The sequence below is a fragment of the Orycteropus afer genome, unplaced genomic scaffold (assembly GCF_000298275.1).
Source record: "Orycteropus afer afer isolate SDZICR_OR568_19922 unplaced genomic scaffold, OryAfe1.0 scaffold00021, whole genome shotgun sequence".
Taxonomy (NCBI): Eukaryota; Metazoa; Chordata; class Mammalia; order Tubulidentata; family Orycteropodidae; genus Orycteropus; species Orycteropus afer.
The window spans coordinates 1,905,334-1,923,985 of NW_006921608.1; the positions used below are offsets into that span (position 1 = coordinate 1,905,334).

Below are 18,652 nucleotides of genomic sequence, written 5' to 3' on the forward strand. Positions count from 1 at the left end.
AACAGCAGGGACTTTAACACATAAAAGTTCTAGAATACTTTACTCAATTTCTCCAAAAAAGAAATCTGAACTGATAAACAATTTTGGCAATAATTAATAAAATATAACCTATTTTAAATATATTATAGCTTCCTTTATGTTTAATTCAAGATCTAAAAAAAAAAAAATGCATTGCTCATTATGCCAAAACCCAGAACAATAATCAACTAAAATAATAAAATGTTATAGTAATAAACAACAAAACCATAGCTACTTTAAATTTATTGGCATCATATCTCAGTTTTTTATTAGAGGTGCTAAAAAATAAGCCATGTAGCACAATGATTAAGCACTCAGCTGCTAACAAAAAAGGTCAGCAGTTCGAACCCACCTGCCACTCCATGGGAGAAAAACGTGACTGTCTGCTTCTGCAGTGATTAACAGCTTAGAAACCCTACGAGGCAGCTCTACTCTGTCCCATAGGGTCAGTAGGTCAGAGTTGACTTGATGGCAGTGGGTTTTCTTTTCTTTTGTTTTTTTTTTAAGTAAAAAAGACAAAATCCATTGCAAATTACCTCACCTCCCATAATGTTAATCTTTCTGTGATTACTATACCCACAGCACTGTTACCCGTTTGGCCATGCCGGTACTTCTGATGTTGACATGCACTGGAGCCCATTCTGAAGGAGCATGGGCGTTTGTCATGCAGATGATGTGTGTGTTGTTGGAATACACAACATCACACTGGGCTTCAGCTATGGTGACATGAACATCCTGCATATCTTCACTGTAAGGGAAAAGGGAAAAAACAAACATTTGTACTTTCAAGTTTCTAGGTCACATCATCAATCCTTTATTCATATGTTACTGTAAAAATAATTATCTTCCTCTATGATCCATAAAATGCAAACAAGCAGTGTTGTACTTCAAAATACTTGTTGCAAGAAAGTATAGATTAAGAAACCAGGGCACAGGATAATTTTTTTTTTTTTTTTTATTCATCTTCTTTCCCTCTAGAAGTTTGTATTTATGTAACCTAGAAATTTTAACTACTACAATTCTAGCTTCTTGGTTAAAATATTTCATTGCAGAAACCATACAAAATTATTTGATAAAATGATGTCCATTGACTATTTGGGGCTTTAGTTATCTAAGTGTGTGTTTCACTAGCATCACCATGATTTTGCTGTATGAGTTTGTTAAGTGTTACTTGTCAGCAAAAGAAAGGAAGAAATGCTAAGTGGTTGAACTCTATCCATTTTGATTATAATTCAGTCACACTAAAGAGAAAATAAAATACAGCAGGTAAGACATTTAATGACAGAGACCTTGAAAAGCACTCTGAAAGATGATGGTAACCATTTTATGTTGGTGTCTTAATACTGAAGAAGCAGTAAAGTTACTTCAGTTCCTTCCTTTTCATGATTCTGAATTTACTATGGCTTTTGGACATTTTCCCTAGCAAAGTGTATTTTCAATTATTCATGTACTTGGAAGTTTTTATTACTCATCTACTCTGGGTCAGATCTGTTTTTAGAGCAAAACAGAAATGAGGTTGTTTAAAATTAACCGGAAGAGTATTGCCCGTGAGTCCAGCACAAGACATGGCTTATTGAATGCTATGCTAAAAAGGAAGGGGACAATGAGATTACCCAGAAAAGATAGAAATAGTTTTCTTATATCTTTTGATAGAATTGAGGGGGGCATTATTTTTCTTCCCCTTGATAACAAACGTTTTGGCAACTGCTAAGACTCTGGTAGGAGCTCTGGTAGCATAGTGCCTAAGGCACTTGACTGCTCACCAGAAGGCTGGCGGTTCAAACCCACCATCCACTCCTCGGAAGGAAGGTTGGGCAATCCTATTTCCGTAGTGATACTGCCTCAGAAACCCAAGGAGGGGGTCGCTATGAGTCGGGGCCGACTTGACGGCAAACAACAACAACCACAACAAGACTCTGGTAGTGTAGTACCTAAAGGCACTTGACTGCTCACCAGAAGGCTGGTGGTTCAAACCCACCAGCCACTCCTCAAAAGGAAGGTTGGGCAATCTACTTCCGCAGCGACACCGCCGCCTCAGAAACCTAAGGAGGGGTTGCTATGAGTCGGGTCCAACTCGATGGCACACAACAACAACAACAACAAGACCGTGCAGCTTCTTGAAGTGGGGTACAAATGGAACCAGACTAAAGGCACTATTTTTTTTCCTTTTCCTTTTAGAAAAATGCTGTGATTTCAAAAGCCCAGTTTATATATAAAAACCCCATATAGTGGGAAGACCAAAACCATACAGTCTTATCATGTGAGCATTTAACTTGGGGAGATTCAACATGCTAATCATAAAAAAAAAAGAGAAAAGAGAAAAAACAATAATTGAAAAGTCTCAGGCCAAGCAGTTCAACATGGTACTCAATGAGAATGTGTCCATTCTCACATGCTTGTCAATAGTGCTTCTCAATCTCTCAGTGCTGACTGCCACTCAAAATTTTACCTGTACGCATGTTTTTCTTACAAAATATCCCTACACACAAGACCACTTTATTTGGTGCTTCATCTACCTCACTGACTATTCCTTCTTGGACAGCTTTGCTAGTTTATCATCTCAATGTCTAAATGTTGAGTTCTCCCAGCTTGGTCTTTAGAACTCTTCTCTATCTCATCTCATCTCATGGTTCCAAATTAAGATCTCCAGTATGAACTCCAGATCTATGTAATATAGCAGCCTTTCCTGATTCTCCTCCAAAACTGCCCCCTCACGATCTTTCCCACCATCATAAATGAGAACTCAATCCTTTGTCTCAAGTCAAAGATCTTGGCATCCTTGATCTCTCTCTGTCTCTGTCTCTGTCTCTCTTTCATTGCCACATCCAATCAATCAGCAACTCTTGTTGGCTCTATATTCAAACATGCTTTCCACCTTCCTAACACCTCCATTGCCACTACCCTTGTTCAAGTCACCATGATCTTTCATCCAGATTATTGCTATAATCTCCTAAATGGTCTCAGTGCTTCTATAATTGCCTCCAAAGAGTCTATTCTCAACAAAGCAGAACTTTAAGAATATATGTGAGGTCATATCACCCCTTTGCTTTCCCCTGAGATGATCTCATCATACAGAGTAGAAACCAATATTTACAATGGCCTGTAAGACCCTCTACCATCTGGCCTCAACTTTCCATCTCCATATCCTGACATCCTTCTTGTCCCTCATACTCTCCAGCCACACTGGCTGTGTTGCCATTCTTAGAACATCACAACCTTGGACTTGCCTCAGTTCCTTCGCACTAGCTGATCCCTCTGCCAGGACCACCTTTTTCCTGATAATCATGCATCATGGTCTCTCTGCCCTTTCATCAGTTCTCTGCCTAAAAGTCTCCTTTTTAAACTACAATTCTTCCCCCCACTCAGCATTCTTTGCCTTGCTTTCTTTTTTTTCTTTACTGTATATACCACAATTTTTCTTAAAATATATTTTCTTTATTTCATGTTTTTCACCTTCCACTCAAATGTAAGCATCACAAGGGCGGTTTTTTTTTGTTTTTTTAAATTGGTGTACTCCATCACACAGAACTCCTAGTACATAGCAGGTGCCTAACAAGTACTTGTTTAATGAAAGAATATTCAGTGAAATAAATAACAAGATGTCCCAGTGTTGGAGGAAAAATTGCCTGAGTTCAATTTATTGAGAGATGCTTTCTTGGTCTTTAAAAGACTTTCAAGAATTACTTTGTCTATGTGATAATTTTCACCACATTCACAGACCTTGGAACTTAACCTCCAACGTAAAAATGCAGCTCCAAGGTAATTTTAAGTACTTGATAATTAAAATTTCCTTTTATGGTTTAATCATGTGGTGTTTTGAAGTCAGTCTTATTAACTTGGAAAAATTATGATAGCACAGTACATACATTTAGCCAAACAATGAGTATGCAAACAAGGAACCTGACTAATTACAATGGAATGATGCCTGAAAAGATGTTTCATTGACCCAAGGAAGCAGATCACAGTTGGAGATGAGATGCTGGGGAAAGCATAACATGAAGCTGATTTAAACTTGTGATGCCCATTCAGTTGGGCTAAAAAATATAAGGTAACACAGAAAGATTCTGTGGGTATAAAGGTGCCTGCACAGTAAATACTCAATAAATATTAACTATTAGTACTGTTACATGCCCCAAATATAACTTAGTAGCAGATAGGTTCACATGACATGACTATATTTAAATAATATCTGGCACAAAAGAAAGGAGAAATGGCTTGACTCTGGACATAAGCATCGACATGTGTGCATGTATAGACAATACCTGAATCCTGATCCCATGACTGTAAGTCTGGTGCCCCCTGCTGTACTGCCCTTCTTGGGAGCTATTTCGGTGATGAGTGGAGTCAGTGACACATTGTATGTAAACGGAGTCGTGGACTGTGACAAATCCTTCCCATTGACCACACTTACTTCACAGGCTTGCTCAGGTCCCCTGCCTGATGAGAAGAGGATCAAATGGAAAACCGCTTCACAGTCCCACCATCAGGCCTATGCTCTTCTCCAAACTTGCAACACTTTTCAAGTATATCTTTCTTTTCCAAAAATCCCTTCTCAATATAGACAGATCTCGTGTAATAACTGAAAACATCGCAAAGTTCATGTGCATTATCAAAGAGTAAAAATCTTAGACTTTCATTTGGAGCCTTTACTGTAGATAATTCTACAAACCTGCCGGCTCAGTTTCCCAGGCTCAGAGGATCCAATGCCACAAATTAGAGCAGGAAGGACTGTTAAAGTCAAGCACGTTGACAACAGCCAGAAGTGACAGCTCAAAACAAGAGACCCCCTTTCCCCCAAAAAATGAAAACAAAACATGTAGAAACAGATGCAAAAGTTTAAAAATAAGAAGTACAGCCAGTGTTAAACAGACAACCTAAAGTCCTCCACAAATCTTGGCAGCACTGCTCCATTTTAAATCAGGATACAAAATCTATTGTTCAAATGAAAAATTAAGCCCAATCATATAAAGGTTAATTTTTTGAAAAAATATATACTATTGTTTAAAAAAGTAGAGAGAAAGCAGTATCACGTATCAGATATCATTCTATCCACCTTACATATATTAACTTATTAACCTCACAACAATCCCACAAAGTAGGCCACTGTGATTATCTTCACTTTACAGATCAGGAAACTGAAGTCCAAATAAGTTGAATCAATTGCCGAAAAACATAGCTAGGTTTACAGTCTTGGCAATGTACTGACTACCAGACTCCACACTATTAACCATTACACTGTTGCGCCTTTAAGGACAATCTAGTACACCAATAGGATAAAAACATTTTGTCTGATTGACATGCTCAATAAACTTCAGTTTACAGGATAAACTGAAAAAGTGAAATCTATTATAAGCAATTCAGTCTAACTCAAATTTTATTAATATGAAAGACATATAAACTTAGAAAACAAAGTTCTGGATAAATTACTTAAAATCAGGATAAAGAGATTCAGTTGCCCCAAAGAAACTAAAAACTTGAGAAAAGAAATTCAGATTTGATCTTTATAAAATTAACCATTTCTCACAGAGTGTCATACTTCTTTCTGAAAACTTACCATTATTAGGTGGAATTTTACATAATAAGTTTGTGTAATTAGATCTAAGCCTGTCAATTGTACATTCTGAGTCACATACTAATACAGTTGAATTTTGTGGATTGAACCCAGTGCCTGTCACAGTCATGGTTTGACCACCGCCAAAGCTCCCTAATGAAGACAAACAAAAGCAGAAAACAAAGCTAATTAAACAAAATATCCTCTGCATACATATTTGCTTAACTTCATTTTAAAACCTGAAAGTTACATTAAATAAAAAGATTCTTAAAATGAAAAAATATATATACAATATAGTATCTTTGTTGTGTTGAATTATAATATAAAATATTTATATTACACATATACTATTTATAGAATAGGAGCTCTGGTAGCATAGTGGCTCAGGCACTTGACTGCTAACCAGAAGGCTGGCGGTTCAAACCCACCAGCCATTCCTCGGAAGGAAGATGGGGCAATCTACTTCCGTAGTGATACTGCCTAGGAAACCCAAGGAGGGGTCACTATGAGTCGGGGCTGACTTGACAGCACACAACAACAACATTTATAGAATAGAATCTCTTTTGACTGTACTATTTTAAAACCAACATTCAATAAATGTCACAATTGCTCATCTATTTAACTTACATCTAGAATTCACATTTCATTTGAAGAGATGTCACAAAGAATTTTATAGGAGTCAAAATATAAATGTAAAATTTCAATGTTAGTTAAGAGATACATTAGTTTTTTTTTTCCTAAGATTTTCTAAACATTAACATAACTTTCAAATAGAAAAAACCTTATTTATGTTACATAATAATGATGTCTAAATATAATTTTTAAACACTTTCACATATAACCTGGGTATTTTAAGTGGAGCTAAATTTTAAATAAATTATACATCACTAAGAGAAATATAAGGCAGTAAATTAATACTTCAGAATGATTAATTGATGCCCTTGCATGCTTATTTATTTGTGTACAAAGAAAACTATTTTGAAATATGTTATATACAACTACAAATGTTAGCTATATTTAAAGAACACATTTTCCCCCCACATGAGCTAAATATTCAATTAAATGTTGAATGAGATAAAAGATGTGTAGGTTCCTGACCATTCCTGACTACCTTGGCTTGGATGAATATTTTGAATCGCAAGTGGGTATTCAAATAAAACTGTGGATACAGCAGAGCCTTTTGTCTTATGGTGCATTGTAACAGGAAAAGTGCCACCAGCATGATCCCCAACGATGCAGTGCAAAACACTATCATTGACCATGGTGACATTACACTGAATGTTATCGATCATCACTGAAACTTCCAAGATATCAACACCAAAATTAAATCCAGTGATTTGAATTTCAGTTCCTGGTGGACCTAAAAGAAAGAAAGAAAGAAAAATCAGTATAAATATATCTAAATCCCTATATGTATGCAAACATTTAAAGATGTATCTATTTATTTATTTTCTCAATTCTATGGGCTGTTAATTACTAACGTAGGGTACTAGAAAGGTATGGAGCAGAAAAGAGACAAGGTCTAAACTTAAGTATAACTGTCTGAACTAGGTGTGTTTGTGTGGGGAGCTTATTTTAAGGATAGGGCTTACTGTTTTTAATTTTGGTACTTTATGTTGCAACTCTTTTGTGGATTGACTACATTTATGTAAATTCCTTACACTGCAGTTCCTTGTCAAGAATTCATTACATAGATGATAAGCATTCCAATAACTTAAAGATGATCAGAAACAGCACAGCATAATGATAAAAGAACAAGGAAGATACCTTGATATGTTTTCAGCTTACAAAATAAGTAAATCTTATTTTACAATATTTTCTGTCTTCCAGTGTTCAATTATCTCCTTAAAAGTCTGTTGTATTAATAAGATAATAATCAGTCAATTTGAGTTTCATGGAAATATAATACTCTGATAAATTCTCAATATTAATAAGGTCAATTACATGTGAGTTTTAATATGTTTCTTGTGTTGTATCTACATTGTTGTTGTTGTTTTTTCCGAGGCAGTGTCACTATGGAAGTAGATTGCCCCATCTTCCTTCCGAGGAGTGGCCGGTGGGTTTGAACCGCCAGCCTTCTGATTAGCAGTCAAGTGCCTTAGGCACGACGCTACCAGAGTTCCTTGTATCTACATTGTTGTTGTTGTTATGTGCCATCGAGTCGGCCCCGACTCATAGCGACCCCTCCTTGGGTTTCCGAGGCAGTATCACTACGGAAGTAGGATTGCCCAACCTTCCTTCCGAGGAGTGGCTGGTGGGTTTGAACCGCCAGCCTTCTGGTTAGCAATCAAGTGCTTTAGCCACTATGCTACCAGAGCTCCTATATATATGACATAAATTGATGATCAACTTAATTCATATACATTCATATATATATTTTCCTGATGCTGAAATTTAGGTGAAGTTGATGGGAATTTTGGTCCTGGGAATTTGACTAAAAATTTTATCCAAAGAATGTGAAAAAATAATCACAAAATAGAGATGGCAGAACTCAAAGCACATAAATTAATTGGGTGAAATGGGATTGTCTAAAAATACATCTTAATTATTTATGAACATTATTCTAATTCAATACTACTAAGCCACCCCTCCTTGGATTTCTGAGGTGGTATTTCTACAGAAGTAGATTGCCCAATCTTCCTCCTGAGGAGTGGCTGGTGGGTTTGAACTGCCAACCTTCTGGTTAGCAGTCAATTGCGTTAGGCACTACACTACCAGCACTCCCTGCAAATATTACTGTTAATAGATGTCAAGGCAATACACAGGTAGGTAATAGAGTACCTCTACTTGGGACAATTGTTCCAAGAACTGGAGTATCCTCCAGGGCATATGTATATGACAGAGGCGGGTAAGCTACTGCACTAACAAAGATCTTTACATCAACCGTTGCAGCTTCCCCTGCTGGGGTAGAGCAGTAGACTTCACTGGAGTTGACAGAAATAATTTCGCAAGGGTTATCTCCAACGATGACTATGGTTTTGCCTGGATAAAAACCATTTCCAGTGATCACCAAAACTGTTCCTCCTCCGATGCTTCCAGAAGTTGGTGAGACAGATGCTTCTGCAGGGCTGCTGACAGAAAGGTTTCCCAGAGCCAAGCCTTTGGCTCCCACCACAACACTAAGAGAATGAAGTCCAGCTGGGAGAGGAGTCACAAGAACAGTGATGTTATTCTCATTAACATCCATTGCTGTGAACTGTTGACTCCCCGTGAAAACAGCAATGTCCTCCAAGATCGTCCCAAAGCCTTCTCCTTGAATAAGAACTTCTACAAATCCACTGATACTACTGGGGATGATTCTTGTTATAATAGGTGTGAGGCTGTCTAAATAGGAAAAGCTGCAGTTCCCGTGGCACTGGGCAGACACACCATGTATTAGAAGATTTACATTCACAAATTGTTGAGGGGCAGTGGGTGTTTCACATTCAATGTCCGTATAATTCACTGATAGAACTTTACATGGTAAATGACCCAGAAGGACGTCAACATTAGCAGGAGAAGCTGCAAATCCAGAGCCTTTTATGGTCATTCTTGTCATTCCTGAAGTTGATCCTGCCTGCGGCAACACTGTGTCCATGTTCGGCAGAAGTACAAATCGCCTATCAAATTCACTGGGCAGTGTGCTGATAGCAGTGCCCAGGTTATGGACAGTTAACGTGACAATTTCCCTGATGCCAACATCCATTGAGTTTTGAGGGTCAATATGACACTTAACGGAATTTTCACTACTTTCTTCTACAACACAGGGATAGCTACCAATTGTAACCTAGAAGTAAAATGAATATGAGGTAAATCAATTCAATGTATTATCCTAGTGTGAACTTAAATCTTGTATAACATTTAACTAACATTTTAAAAAAATCTAATAATGTTCAAATGGTTATTCACAAAATTAATTTAGAGGGTTGATTAAAGCACATCTTGGATTAACTTTAAAATTAAATTATGTTTGTATATGAATATTCATAGCATCATTATTCATAATAGTCAAAAAGGGGAAACAACCCAAATGTCCATTACCTGATAAACAAAATGCAGCATATTCATAAATGGAATATCATTTGGCCGTAAAAATAAATTAAGTATTGATATATACCATATCATGGATGAACCTTGAAACCGTTATGGTAAGTTAAAGCAGGCAGTCACAAAGGACCACATATTGTATGATTCCCCTTATATGAAATGTCCATAACAGGCAAATCTACAGAAACAGAAAGCTTAGTGGTTGCCCAGGGCTGGGGAAATAGGGGATTTGGGGGTGATAGTTAAGGGGCATGGGGGTTTGTTTGAGGGCAAGAAAAATGATGTAAGATTGATTGTGGTAATGGATGCACAACTCTGTGACTAATCAGGCATACCCCATTTTATTGCACTTTATACATATGTATACATTTTTTAAACAAATTAGAGTTTGGTGCAACCCTGCATCAAATAAGTCTGTTGGAGCCATTTTTCCAATACCATGTATTCACTTCATGCCTCTGTGTCACATTTTGGTAAAACTCATAATATTTCAAACGTTCTCATAATGCTAGTGTACACTTAACAGACTACGGTGTAGTGTAAACATAACTTTTATATGTATTGGATAACCAAACAATTAATCTGACTTGCTTATTGTGATATTTGCTTTATGTAGTAGTCTGGAACTGAACCTACAATTTATCTGAGCTGTTGTTGTTGTTGTTATGTGCTGTCAAGTTAGACCTGACTCATAGCGACCCCTCCTTGGGTTTCTGAAGCAGTATCACTACGGAAGTAGATTGCCCCATCTTCCTTCTGAGTAGTAGCTAATGGGTTTGAGCCGCCAGCCTTCTGGTTAGCAGTCAACTGCTTTAGGCACTACGCTACTATCTGAGCTATGCACGTACTAAAAGCCATTGAATTGTATGCTTTCAATGGGTAATCGTGTCGCATGTGAACTATATATGAGTAACCCACTGCCATGTAGTTGATTCTGACTCATACTGACCTTGGAGGATAGAGTAGAACTGCCCCATAGAGTTTCCAAGGCTGTAATCTTTACTGAAGCAGACTGCCACATCTTTTTCTCATGGGGTGGGTGGGTTCAAACCACTGACCTTTCGCTTAGCAGCCAAGAGTTTTAACTACCAGGACTCCTTTATATATCAATAAAACCAAAAAACCAAACTCACTGCTGTTGAGTCGCATCCGACTCGTAACAACCCCTCCTTGAGTTCCTGAGGGGGTATCACTATGGAAGTAGATTGCCCAATCTTCCTTCTGAGGAGTGGCTGGTAGGTTTGAACCACCAGCTTTCTGGTTAGCAGTCAAATGCCTTAGGCACTACGCCACCAGAGCTCCCAATATATCAATAAAGCTATTTTAAAAAAATAATAATTTATGAGGTTTTGGTCAAAACATCTTCCTATTAATGACTATATAGAACTAAAAATGAAAACTTTTTTTATATCCTTACCTTATTAGCACATGTGCGATTACTGAAGCCATGTCCAGTAATTGTTATCAATTCATTTACTGTTCCAATGGATGGACTAATGCTGTTTATAGATGGTGAAAAACAACTTGAAAGCTCAAAGAGCAATCTACTTGAGTTGTCAACTCTGGTATTGTTCAGACTGCACGGGGGTTCTGTTGCTAGGCAGTCTGCCACAGAGCTTCCCAAGTGCAAGTTCTCAAGCCCTGCTTTAGACAAAAGAACTGTCTGTAAGTTATGGATAACATTCTAAAACAGAAGATGTTTTCAGATTGCATTATGCTTCATTTTGATGATGGAGTTTAAATTCTGGTAAATCTCTCTCTCTCTCTCTCTCTCTCTCTCTCTTTTAAATGACAAAAGGGGTGCCACAAAGTAGGAAGGTCTTAAAGACTTGGATGAAAATAGTACAGTAAAGAGAGAAGAATAAATCTAAAATTTTTCAGTTTGTCTAATGCCAGAATCCATGGGAGGGGCAACTCAATAACAACACCTTACATTTTAATATATTTTGATACGTACACAGTATCAGTACACTTTCACATTACATCTCATCTGATGCACACAAAGACTATAGAACACTGGCAGGACAATAGTTATGTGACCCTTAATTTAAATTATAGAACAAAATCCAAACTCAGAGCAGTCAAGACTTATTTAAGGTCATGTGGTCCATCATCTACCTCCTGTCCTAAAAAGGTCTCGTAAACCCTGGGTCACCTCAGTATCAGAGCATCCATCTTTGACCATCTAACCTTGAGCATATGTGGCTTCAGTGTTACCCACAAACAGGTGCAGGGGAATGTGCCTGGTTTCAGCTGGTTTCACATTAATGACTCCTTGGAGAAAAATGGAGCAAGCATCATCAACACACCCGCTACTGTAATAATGGATTCCAGGGGATGTAAATTGGTAAGAAAATGAACCTGTCATAAAATAAGATTGTACATAATAAATACAAGCAATTAACGAGGCTTTGAAAAGGGTGCAACAACTTGAAAGGATCGTTTAAATGAACATTTAAATGGCAGGTTTCTTATTTTTCATTAGTGTGATTACTTCAGCAGCAAGCAGAAAGGAGATGACTCACAGGCTATCAAAGAGCTATCGTGTATAATGAAATCACATGCCAGGAAGACGAGAACCAGCATTCATTCTGGAGAAAACCAGGTCAAATCTGGCATAATTTAACAAAGGTAAAAAAAAAAAATTCAACATGGAATTAAAAATAAACAATACGTAATTTTTGTTTAAGAGCAAAAAGTTCGAACTGTTGTATGTACAGAACAAAAAAGGCAGTCTACAAGGCACATTTACACAGAACTAACCCAGTAGAAATACTGATTTTAAAACTCATTTCAATGAACAAAATTTAATAGTTTAATATCATGTTGGTATGGTTCAAACATATTACAGTTTTCATTGTATTTTTATTTCCATATATTTTTTCAATTGATTATTGTAGCATCAATAAAGATATTTCTAATTCAGAACTCTAATATGTATAAAATACCTTGCTTATGTTTATTTATAACTTCAGCAACAAAATACCTAGTAAACCACTTTATGTGTGTGTGTGTGTGTGTGTATATGTATATATATATATATATATATATATACACACACACATATACTTTATGTGAAACTATTTTAAGTCTAAAAAATTGCTTTTTATTTCATCTAGGAACTAGAGATGTGACACAAAATTCAACAAAATAGAATCATACCGAATGCAGATTTTTGCCTTCTGCTTGTAAATCCTTTGCCATCATAAATTACACTTCCAGGACTGGATACAGAGAAAACTCTATATCCTATTCCCCTAAGAAATGGATGTGCTTGCCAACGCCATGTCACTGTGTCACCCACGGACACATTTAAGACTGAGGGGGACCAGGCATAACCTAATCCATGTTCTGAAAGCAAGAATTGAGTCATATTTAAAAAGTAAAAAGGAACATTTCTCAATAATTAACTTGAAAATGCATTGTTTTTGATACAACCATTAATGAAAGCAACTGCTAATTAATTCCATAAAACTTCACTATGTACATAATTTAAATACCTAGCAGAAATAATACAAAGTAAGATAATGAGAAGCTAAGGAAAAAATAAGTCATAAAACTGTAATACTGATGATCAAATGACAATTAAAAAAAAAAAAAACTAAACCAGAAAATTAATAAACAATTTTGGCCAGAAATATAACATGAAATATTTTTAAAAGCTAAGGTCAATTCTGTGAACACAAGAATTTTGGACAAAGGGATATGCAAAATCTTATAATTTCAACTTGAATATTCATTCAGAAACTCATGACTTGTAAACAACTACATAATTCAGGAGCTTCTGTACTGCAGCAAAACCAAATGGCAATTCCTGAACTTGGAAACTGGAGGATTTATCTAGCCCTGCAGACTCAAGTCTACCACTGATTCACTCTATATACGATCCCTATGTCAGAGAGTTACTCTTGACCAATTGTAGAAAGAAATAATAATACACATTCTTTAAATACTTTGCTTTGAAGAATGAGCATAAAATAAATTTTTAAAAAATTATCTCCATAAATTAAAATTTATAAATATTGATTGATACCTGGATCTTTCCCATTGTTAGTTACCCTGAATACATTTCCTGTTGAATGAAGAATACATTTTATGACATTGTCTGAAGATGATATCACATTGCAAGGAAAAGAGCCTAGAAAGAATAAAGACAAAAAAATATTTCTTCTCACACATTTTTGTGAACCATTGAGATGAAGTGTAATTAATAAACCAAAGTCCAGCAAAACTTATGCTTTCTGTATTTTTTCTGATAATAATCATGCTCAAGTACTGATTACTGTCAGAACAAAGAACCCCCTTTCCTTTTTTCCCAGGCGTTCTATATACACTAAATACATAATACCTATTGATTGGAATCAAAAGAGTATTCCAATTCTCCCTACAATCTTAAAAAAATACACTCAACCATTTACATATTAAAATAAAAATAAAACTTCAATGATTGAGAGTATTTGTGTACTCACTCACAATGTATCTATAGTATACCAATTGAGCTGAGAAAAATAATGACATAGCATTTCTGTGAGACTGAAGCTCTTACCTAAAAGCACAGTGTTCTCAGCTGGTATAGTGCTGAATCCAAAACCCATTACAGTGATTTCAGTTCCACCATATAAGGACCCTCTCTGTGGAAACATGTTGGTCACTTCCAAAATATACTGTATAAAAACATGTAACTTGTCTCTGCAGAAGACAAATAAATAGATGTTTCACTGAATTTTCTATAGGCTGATATTGCTAAAGTCATATGAGGATATAAATTCTTCAGAAAGAGGAAGTAATCAATTTTTAACTAGATATTAATTTTTTCAACTAGATAATCTGATAATTATCATGGTCCCAATTTGATTGCACAGTTTATGTACAACTGCTTCTTCCTAACTCTGAAAATTAAATTTCTTAAAACCTTGTAAACAACTACACTAGGAGGAATTTGAAATGGAGGATCTTAAAACATTATGAGAAAAATATGGTTATAAGAAAGGAGGTTACAAGAAACATGTGAGATCCTTTAAAAATATTTCACATATTCATTAGAGTAGAACATAAAGACAGCATACTATATTAAAAAAAAGCTCAATGGAATTCCACATATTTTATAAAAGTAATAAAAGGTTCAAGGCAATTAATTTATAAGATGGTTTTCAATTTATTTTACTTTGTTGTAGACAACATGCCTGCTAAGAAGCACTTCTCTCAGATGCCACTATGACTAGGGAGAGATAGAGCAACTCACGTGAGTCATTATGCGAACTTTAACTTCGTCAGCAAAACTGAATTGGTGTATCTCTAACCGCCTCCCAAATACAGATTTTTATGGTGCCCAGTCCCATCCCACCTGTTATGTCACCATGCCAAAGCCCAAGCCAACATCCCTTCTTGAACTCCTCTCGGCTCCACTCTGTCAATCTAAGAGGGAACTGTATGTAGTTCGGAGGCTTCTGTTTCCCGATGGTCGCCTTCCTCCATCTCTCAGAGGATTTACTGCAAGCATTTCTCCTTCTACTCTGATACCAGCTTTTCCTGACTTTTCTTTTTAAAGCCTACATTTATTTTCTCTTTTTAAAATTGTTTCCAATCAGTAACTTTCTCACCCCAGAACTAAAATTGTATCAGTTAACAAACAAGTTCTGGGAAGGAAATATTAAGCACTTGTTTCAAGGAAACCTGAAGACTATTGTCTTCTTCTTCAGCCAGCCAATTCCTACACATTCTTTACACCTTGGCTTAATTATCACCTTTTCAGGGAACCCGTTCCTTTTCCCCCAGGATAAGTTGTTGTTGTTGTTGTTTTTGTTGTTGTTGTTTGCCGTCGAGTCGGCCCTCCTTGGGTTTCCGAGGCAGTATCACTACGGAAGTAGAATTGCCTAACCTTCCTTCCGAGGAGTGGCTGGTGGGTTTGAACCGCCAGCCATCTGGTTAGCAGTCAAGTGCTTTAGCCACTATGCTACCAGAGCTCTCTCTATTATATACTCTTACATCATCTGGTGTCCCTTGTTCATAATATTTCTCACTTTTATAATTAAATTATTGATGTGGTATTTTGTTTAAAGTCTGTCTCCTCGACAGAATTGTGGGCAACATTAAAGCAGAAGATAGGACCCTCTCGTTCTCCACTATGGACCTAGCATTGCCCCCATAGTAACTTCCTGAGTATTTCATGAATGAATACAAACCATATGACATATACATAAATCTAGTTCCACAGAGAGTCTTACAACCTAATCTGAATGGTATTGATTGCAAAACTAAGCACTGAACTTTATGAGATATTTTCAAAACCATTTACAATAAGAAGATACAGAAAAGCAAAGAAAGCAATTGAAATACTGAATTGAAAGCTGATGATGATATCTTTTCCACTTCCCATACAATTAACCCCATGTGTCCACAACTCCTTTGATTTTAGTTCTTTACCATACCTATTTTATTGTATTTAGGTGAACATAGCTAATTGGATGTTCCATGACATAGCAAAAAATGTTCCATAACATTGGTTACAGTCCCAGCAATGTGTCAGCACTCTCACCATTTCCACCACACCTTCAACCCCATTTCCATCCACCCAGTTTCCCTGACCCTCCTTGGCTTCTCCTCTTTGCTTTTAGTAAATGTTCACTGCTTGGTCCCATAAACTTAATTGCTTAAAGAAGCACATTCCTCACAGGTGTTAATTTTATAGCCCAAGCTTCAGGAGTGGCTTCAGTTCCACGTTAAAATGGTTACCATACATACCTTTTTGATGCAAAACCCCAGTTTCTGACTTCTACATAGACATCATGTTTTCCAGGGGACAACCTGGGCAAAAGGCATCTAATATCTGTGAAGTTCCAATGAAGAACCCGGCAGGTTTTTCCTCCCACATATACCAGGTTTTGTGTATACTCATTTCCAAAGTTATAGCCTTTAATTGTTAAATTAACTTCTCCTATTGTTTTAAAAGAAAAAAAAAAACTTTAGAAAATGTTTCAACTTATTATTGTGTGAAATGTGCATATTAAACAGGCCACTCATCTCTGGTATTTCATTAAATTTCAGAAATCCTAACATTTTCAGGGGCAAAAGGAAAAATGAAAAAGCTGATGGCTGCCAGGTAGAAATAAAATTCTTGTTTAGTCATTTCACAAAGAAAACAACAGGATGGCAAAGCACTTATTTTTCCCTAAACTTAACATTTCTCCCCTTACTTGACATGTTCAAAATGAATTAATAGACCATTCATGGTACTCTGTCCTGGAAGAAGTGCAACCTGAAAATTCCTCAGAAGCGAGAATGGCCAGACTTTGTCTTACGTACTCTTGCCATGCTGTCAGAAGGGACCAGTCCCTGGAGAAGGACATCCTGGTTGGTAAAGTAGAGGGTCAGTGAAAGAGGAGAAGACCCTCAATGAGATGGATTGACAGAGTGGCTGCAAAGATGGGTTCTAGTATTGCAATTATTGTGAGGATGGTGCAGGACCGGGCAGCACTTTGTTCCGTTTTCCCATAGGGTCACTATGTATGAGTCACAGCCAACTCGACGGTATCTGACAACAGCTATTACGGTAAAAAAAAAATCTGTGACTGGTTTCACTTTGTGAAACAGAACTGCAGGGGAAACTAGGAGATCTGGTAGCATAGTGCCTAAGGCATTTGACTGCTAACCAGAAGGCTGGCGATTCAAACCCACCAGCCACTCCTTGGAAGGAAGATTGGGCAATTTATTTCCGTGGTGATACTGCCCCCGAAAGCTAAGGAAGGGTCGCTATGAGTTGGATACGACTCTTTGGCAATGGGTTTTGTTTGGTTAGAAAGTCTTTTGAAGCATAGTTTCTGTGTTAAATGAACATAGAACTCTTAACATAGTATCTATGTTAAATGATATATTATTGAAGAATTCTTACCTAGTATTGATCGTTCTTTGGGGTTAAAATCAATTATCACTGGAGTCTGTAAACAATTATAACTAAAAGCATCATTTGCTATCACGTGAAATCCATTGGTAATAACTGAAACATCAACTGTGCCCTCAATTCTCTAAAACAAAAGAAAGATTAAGGAATACAATGCATAAAACAAATAGAATTACTCAGTATAAACTTTTGAAGACGTTATGCTTCAAAGTTATAAATATTTATTATAAATATTCTGATATTAGGAAGCTGTGCTGTTAAATTTAGGATGTGCGTTTGAATCCTCGAGATAAAGGTATATGTTAGAGTGGTTTGTAGATGTTTGTGAGCAATTTAAATGCAAGTATGTTATTGGATTCCTGAGGGCTCTGCAATATAGTCGAGAGGCTCAGGACAAGTGAATCTCTAACTACATACGGTCTTGAAAGCTTAAGGTACTCAACATTTTTACTTTTTTTGCTCTTACAATAGACACACATATATTCTGTGTGTCTGATACATTATTATATCTTTTGCTGACCCAGTTCCAGAAGGCAGGGCCAACACTTGGATCCCTAAGAAAATTATTTAGTGCTTTCACTGCTGTAACAACAACAAAACTTGTTTCCACCGAGTTGATTCTAACTCATAGAGACTCTATAGAATAGAGGAGAACTACTCTCTAGGGTTTCCAAGGCTGTAATCCTCATGGACATAGACTGCTATATCTTTCTTCCACAGAGTGGCTGGTGGGTTCGAACTGCTGATTTTCAGTTAGCAGCCGAGTACATAAAAGGAACCCTGGAAAAGGAAGCATGGGGATTAAGTATATTCACTGCTATAGCACATATGGAATTCTTTATTTGTAAAAATACTTTTCCAGCATCTAGGAAATATTGAATGCATATTCAGTGTTTAACGGAATGACATAATTTAAACAGAGTTAGTTTAATTTACTGTATTTCTCAAATTCTCATCTCCTTCCATCATTCAGTTTAAAACAGTCTCAAATTTATTCTTTCTATAGATGCCACAGCATAATACCCACCTAAGGAGCTCTGGTGGCATAGTGCCTAAGGCATTTGACCACTAACCAGAAGGCTGGCAGTTCAAACCCACTGGCCACTCTTCAGAAGGAAGGTTGGGCAATCTACTTCTGTAGAGATACTGCCTCGGAAACC

At 36.7% G+C, this 18,652-nt stretch overlaps 1 protein-coding gene across 1 annotated transcript in view; it reads right to left on the reverse strand.

The window, feature by feature from the left end:
• Positions 1 to 18,652, reverse strand: part of PKHD1L1 (PKHD1 like 1) — a 199,004-nt gene that overhangs the window by 114,123 nt on the left and 66,229 nt on the right. Inside the window, exons 29-40 of the mRNA XM_042783626.1 lie at positions 17,484 to 17,616; positions 16,337 to 16,529; positions 14,142 to 14,284; positions 13,629 to 13,733; positions 12,758 to 12,946; positions 11,786 to 11,956; positions 11,013 to 11,239; positions 8,351 to 9,335; positions 6,681 to 6,929; positions 5,573 to 5,722; positions 4,281 to 4,455; positions 599 to 766 (exon numbers count right to left, since the gene is read on the reverse strand). Of these exons, the coding sequence (XP_042639560.1) occupies positions 599 to 766; positions 4,281 to 4,455; positions 5,573 to 5,722; positions 6,681 to 6,929; positions 8,351 to 9,335; positions 11,013 to 11,239; positions 11,786 to 11,956; positions 12,758 to 12,946; positions 13,629 to 13,733; positions 14,142 to 14,284; positions 16,337 to 16,529; positions 17,484 to 17,616 (2,888 nt within the window). The remainder of the gene's footprint in view (positions 1 to 598; positions 767 to 4,280; positions 4,456 to 5,572; positions 5,723 to 6,680; positions 6,930 to 8,350; positions 9,336 to 11,012; positions 11,240 to 11,785; positions 11,957 to 12,757; positions 12,947 to 13,628; positions 13,734 to 14,141; positions 14,285 to 16,336; positions 16,530 to 17,483; positions 17,617 to 18,652) is intronic.